Here is a 5,101-nt window from a genome sequence, read left to right as displayed (position 1 = left end):
AGAGTCAGGACCTCGGATTAACGTCTCATCCAAAAGACAGTGCTTTTTTTTTTTTTTTTATAGTGTCCCCGTCACTATACTGGGGCGTTAGGACCCACGCAGACCACAGGGTGAGCACCCTCTGCTGGTCTCACTAACACCTCTTCCAACAGCAACCTAGTTTTCCCAGGAGGTCTCCCATCCAGGTACTGACCAGGCTCAACCCTGCTTAGCTTCAGTGGGCAACCAGTCTTGGGCTGCAGGGTGATATGGCTGTGGCTTGGAAGCACAGAGGAAGCAGAGTGTTGCAGTCTGTTTGAGGACATACCTGTGTTGGGGTTTTGCCGACATGGTCTGGAGGGGGAGAAATCGTCAACCGTGAAGGAGGGCCCTTGGCGTCCTGACGCGGGAAGAGGGAGTCTACAGGAACCAATGCAGGTGGTACAGGGTCTGCTGGCACTGGGAGAGAACCGCACGTGTCTCCTATAACGTGAGCAGCAGGTGACGAAGGAACAGATGGTAGGGGGAGAAAGCCTGGTGCGTCTCCCATCCCCCATGTTGAAAGAGAGAGAGGTTGAACGGTTGCTGCACACCGAAACGTGCTGGGCGGCGGATGTGACAGAACTGAATGAGGGGAGCATTTTAGAATCGGGCAGAAACGTTTGCACGGTCTGGCCCAGCCTTGTAAGGCGGGGGAAGCTCCCTCTTCCTGACATGAGAGTCAGGAGCGATTTGGGTCTGTCAAACCGCTTCAGCTCAAGCCGCCTGCGAGGTCGCCGGTGGGGCAATGGGCGGCCTCGGGCTCCCCAGACCGTGGGCAGTGGGGGACGACCAGGGTCGCTGCTCCTACTGGCGGTCTCCTTGTGAAATTAAAGCCGCCGGTAGGTGGCGGCAAGTCACAGTTAAAGAGCGAGTCATTGTGATTAAATCGATTCATTCAAAAGGTTGATTCATTCAGGAATTAAACATTTGACTGTTTTAATGAGTGAGTCACTGAATCATTCGTTCAAAAAACTGATTAATTCAATAAGGAAACACCGTTCTGTGTGTCGCTCAGCTGGAACTATTTTATTGGCGAAATACAACAAAAACAGGCATCTAAAATGTAAGTAACTTAATACTAACTTTATTAAACTTGTATAAAATCAGTATTACATTTGTTATCATGCTGATATCTGGAAAAAAAACGGCACACTGTGATACAGATTAATAACCTTATTAATTGATATAAAATACTTACAGAGGCATTGCCTCTTATCTTGAATCTGATGGGCATTCTGAATGCGTTGTAATAGACTAAATCACACAGTGTATGCCTGCACTCTCTGTGTGTGTTTTTGTGATATACTCGATCATGTCAGATCGCACATCGTTAAAACAACACTTACCATATTATCGCAGACGATATACTGTATGTCGCACACCTCGAATTGATTGGAAAATGAAATCATCCGCGCTTTTGTGACTGCGAGCACTTGTTTGCACATGAGCAAATGTGTTTTTTAGGAGTCTAAACTTACAAGCGCCAAACCACTGATTCGTCAAACCTGATTTCCTCGCAGTCCGTGTTCTTCCGACTTTATTTTGTAGTAACGAATATGCTTCGGGGAAATGTATCGGAGTAAAAGTGTACATTTTAATCATTAAATATAGTGGAGTAAAAGTGAAAGTTGACACAAATATAAAAACCAGGTAAAGTACAGATTCTTCCAAAAATACTTAAGTACTGTAACGAATTATTATTACTCCATTACATTACACCACTGGTTACGAGACTCACAACATACATTTATGGGTTCTTTTTTTTTTTTTTTTAATCATGTTTGGTTATTTGTACAGACTGGATTGATGCTATTAATAGAGTACTTTTTGAGTTGCTACTTAAAAACTGACCACTGAACCGACAGTGAAGCACAGCGGATGAAAAATTGCTATAGTAATGTCTCACGTCTCACATTTTATAATCATATCATAAAATTCAAATTAGTTTTTGCCATGTCTCCGGGTGCAATGCATTTCTAACATGGAATTTATTAAAGCATTCTTGAGAATATTATTGTAATTATCCTCATTTAATTGGATTTCCTTCCATTTCACTTTCCATTCTAATCTTTTGTAATAGGCCTATCCCTTGCCTTTAACTCACACAAGAGTTGCCCAATGACATCATCCTCCAGGAAGTGACAAGTATTAGAATAAGTTTTGATGAATTCTGTGATGTTTTATTGGCTTGTCTCATTTAACATTCCGTCCAACATTCTATAATGAATTTACAGAAATTATGAAAATCTCAAAGTGGTTTTAAATAAATAAATGACAGAATAATGTATATCTTCGATTAGAAATGACTAACCTAACTTTAGCGCTGTATTTCCATAATCAAGTTGTAATTAAAAAAAAAGATTAAATTCTTAAGCTTGACTTACTTCTAGAAGTCCTTTACCATTTACAGGAATACTTTTTGAAGAATGGCCCATGTACTGTTTATTCCACGAGATGGCAGTATAATAAACGTAAAAAAAAAAAAGATCAGTGGCCACTATGCATTTTATTACAATATAAAATAAAAATGTAATGGAACTAGGGCCACCAATTATTGCAATAATTTGCCCTGAGTGAATGTACGAATTAGGTTGGAGGTTATGTTCCTTACAGTAGATTTCACTTGGCACGTGTGCTGTTTCCCTATACCAGTTTGTGTAGTTTGTGTGCAGAACGAAACTCATAAAATACAATTAATGCTGCTTGATTATGTTTCTTCCTCAGCCTTTCATATGGGTCATATAAAATTTCTACTAAATAAATTATAGTTATACATTTATTGTTAATATTGCAAAATATTACTAAATAGCACAAATTTATTGGAGTAATATTAACTAATTACTATGATATTTCTACGGTAATAATGCTAATAAGTGTGTAATTATTACACACTCAAGATGGCTGACTATAGCGTCCGTCAGTGTGTAGGAATGTGGTGGGCGGGGCTTTTGGCGCTAGTGGCAAAGTTTGGGAATGAAAGAAAGGCTGTTGAGCTGCAATGCTACTGCTTTGCGGATTACAGTAACATTTACACGTTGTTTTCTGTAAGCACCCATCTCTACTGGATTCAGCAGGATCTAACTAAAGGTACGCAATCCTGAGACATGTCGGAGGACCTGAGCTCTCAACCCTGGTCCATCAACAAGGATGACTATGAGCTGCAGGAGGTGATCGGTGAGTATGTGCCTTCTATGATAGCCGGTGAATAAATGGCATTGTGTGATTCCAGAAACAAGTTTAGTTTCTACTGCAAACGCTGCGTAAAAATAAGTTGGGCTTGCTGTTGTTCAGAGTAGGTTGCTGGCGGTTCTGTGAAGCTTTAAATTATGTATTTGAACCGGGGTTTGGAGTTTTTAAACAAATTTGCAGTTGTTAAGAGCACATGACATTGGATTTCAACGCTCAAAAAGCTAATGAGTTAAATGGGTGTCTGCAAAAGACTCAAACATCCACTTCAGTTGTCAAGCCTGTCACGTATGCCAATTTCAACTTCAACTCTCTCTCTCTCTCTCTCACTCACTCGCTCACTTTCGCAATGAGCATATTTAACAGTTTCACTACCTTACTGAAATTCGGAATATGTCGAGGAAGTTTATTGCCACTCACATAAATATTCAGTTGACATATAGCATTTAAGTATTTGCCAAATAGTTGTACATTACATATAGTTTGCATTTCAGACTGCCACAAAGCAGCAAAATTACTCTGGCAACAACTCCTCATTCTGCTGATAAGCACGAACACGTGCAGTAACGCTCCTTCAGTAATGACAGCCTTTTCTTTTTCTTCTTTAATATTCTCAATATCTGATATTTTTGAATATATATATATATATATACACACACACATACATTCATACATACATAAATATGTAATTGAAACTTACCTGCTTGAACTTGATCGGGGTGTTTTAGTTTGATGCGTTTCCTCCTCTTGAGGTCACCACTGCTTTTAAGAAGAGGGGGACCTTTTTAACTGCTTTTTAACGGGGGTAGTTAAGTAGACCCTTTACAGTTCCGAGTGATGTATTACTCTTACCTTTATGAGCAATAATTACGGCATATTTTAAGTTGTTTCCAATGCAAGTGATCGCTCCGGCTCCTCCATGTCCTGTAAAGCGCGCTTTAGAACATTGTAATATGCTCGAACTGTTATCTATCTATAGATTTTATTTTAGGCAAGTCGTGATTATTTGAGAAGGCTAAATTGATCAAACATAGGCTAAGATCAACTCACTGTCTGCCGCTGGCCGTTTGGTCGTTACTTTAAAAAAACAAAAACTTACATTTAACAAACAAAAAAATGCTTTTTTGCATTTTCTAAACCGATATATCGGTCGATCTCTAGCTCAGACCATACGCCGCACACTGCATCAAATTGGTCTGCATGGCTGTCGTCCCAAAATCGCTGGTAGCCCTTCGGGCAGACATTCTTCAGATTTTGGTAGCCCAAAATGAATTTAAGTAGCCCAAATAAAAAAAAGACATCGACTGAACTTCACTGCAGACAAATCAGCATGATTAGAAACTTCAGTGATTGCTTTTTTTTTTTCAAATAACAAGTCAAGAGAGTAGAGGTGCAACGGATCACAAATCTCATGGTTCGTTATTATTTAAATAACAGAATACTTCTTTGATACCACAGCAAAAATAGTAGCATATAGGGATGTAACGATTCACTCAAGTCACAATGCGATTCACGATACTGATTTTACAATACAATTTTCTAAAGACAAATTATAAATGAAAAGGTGTCCTTTTATAATTTCTCCAACAAAATGCTGCACATTTCTTTGTGAAATTGAAATATGTCAAATAATAAAACTAACTTGAAATTTTTAAACAAATACCAAATCAAATAATTAAATAATACAAATAAAACAAATCTCTTCACATAAACAAACTAATGCTTTGGCTGTGCTTTTTCCATTTAAAATCAGAGGCAACCACTGCATTTTAATCACGATCCAAACAAAGATGCTAAATACATGTTATTTAGATTGTAATTGACTGTTGTAATGTATAATTGTAATGTATAATTTGTAATTTGAAGCAAAAACAGAATGGTCTGATTTTAGCTT

At 38.5% G+C, this 5,101-nt stretch overlaps 1 protein-coding gene across 1 annotated transcript in view; it reads left to right on the top strand.

The window, feature by feature from the left end:
* The first annotated feature begins 2,974 nt into the window (after positions 1 to 2,974).
* Positions 2,975 to 5,101, top strand: part of LOC107758285 (serine/threonine-protein kinase OSR1-like) — a 67,498-nt gene continuing 65,371 nt past the window's right edge. Inside the window, exon 1 of the mRNA XM_016575990.1 lies at positions 2,975 to 3,195. Coding sequence (XP_016431476.1) covers positions 3,126 to 3,195 — 70 coding nt within the window. The 5' untranslated portion in view covers positions 2,975 to 3,125. The remainder of the gene's footprint in view (positions 3,196 to 5,101) is intronic.

This window comes from Sinocyclocheilus rhinocerous, unplaced genomic scaffold, assembly GCF_001515625.1.
Source record: "Sinocyclocheilus rhinocerous isolate Xijiao unplaced genomic scaffold, SAMN03320098_v1.1 scaffold142, whole genome shotgun sequence".
NCBI lineage: Eukaryota > Metazoa > Chordata > Actinopteri > Cypriniformes > Cyprinidae > Sinocyclocheilus > Sinocyclocheilus rhinocerous.
The sequence above is the reverse complement of the archived record's forward strand: the minus strand, read 5'-3'. Positions and strand labels throughout refer to the sequence as shown.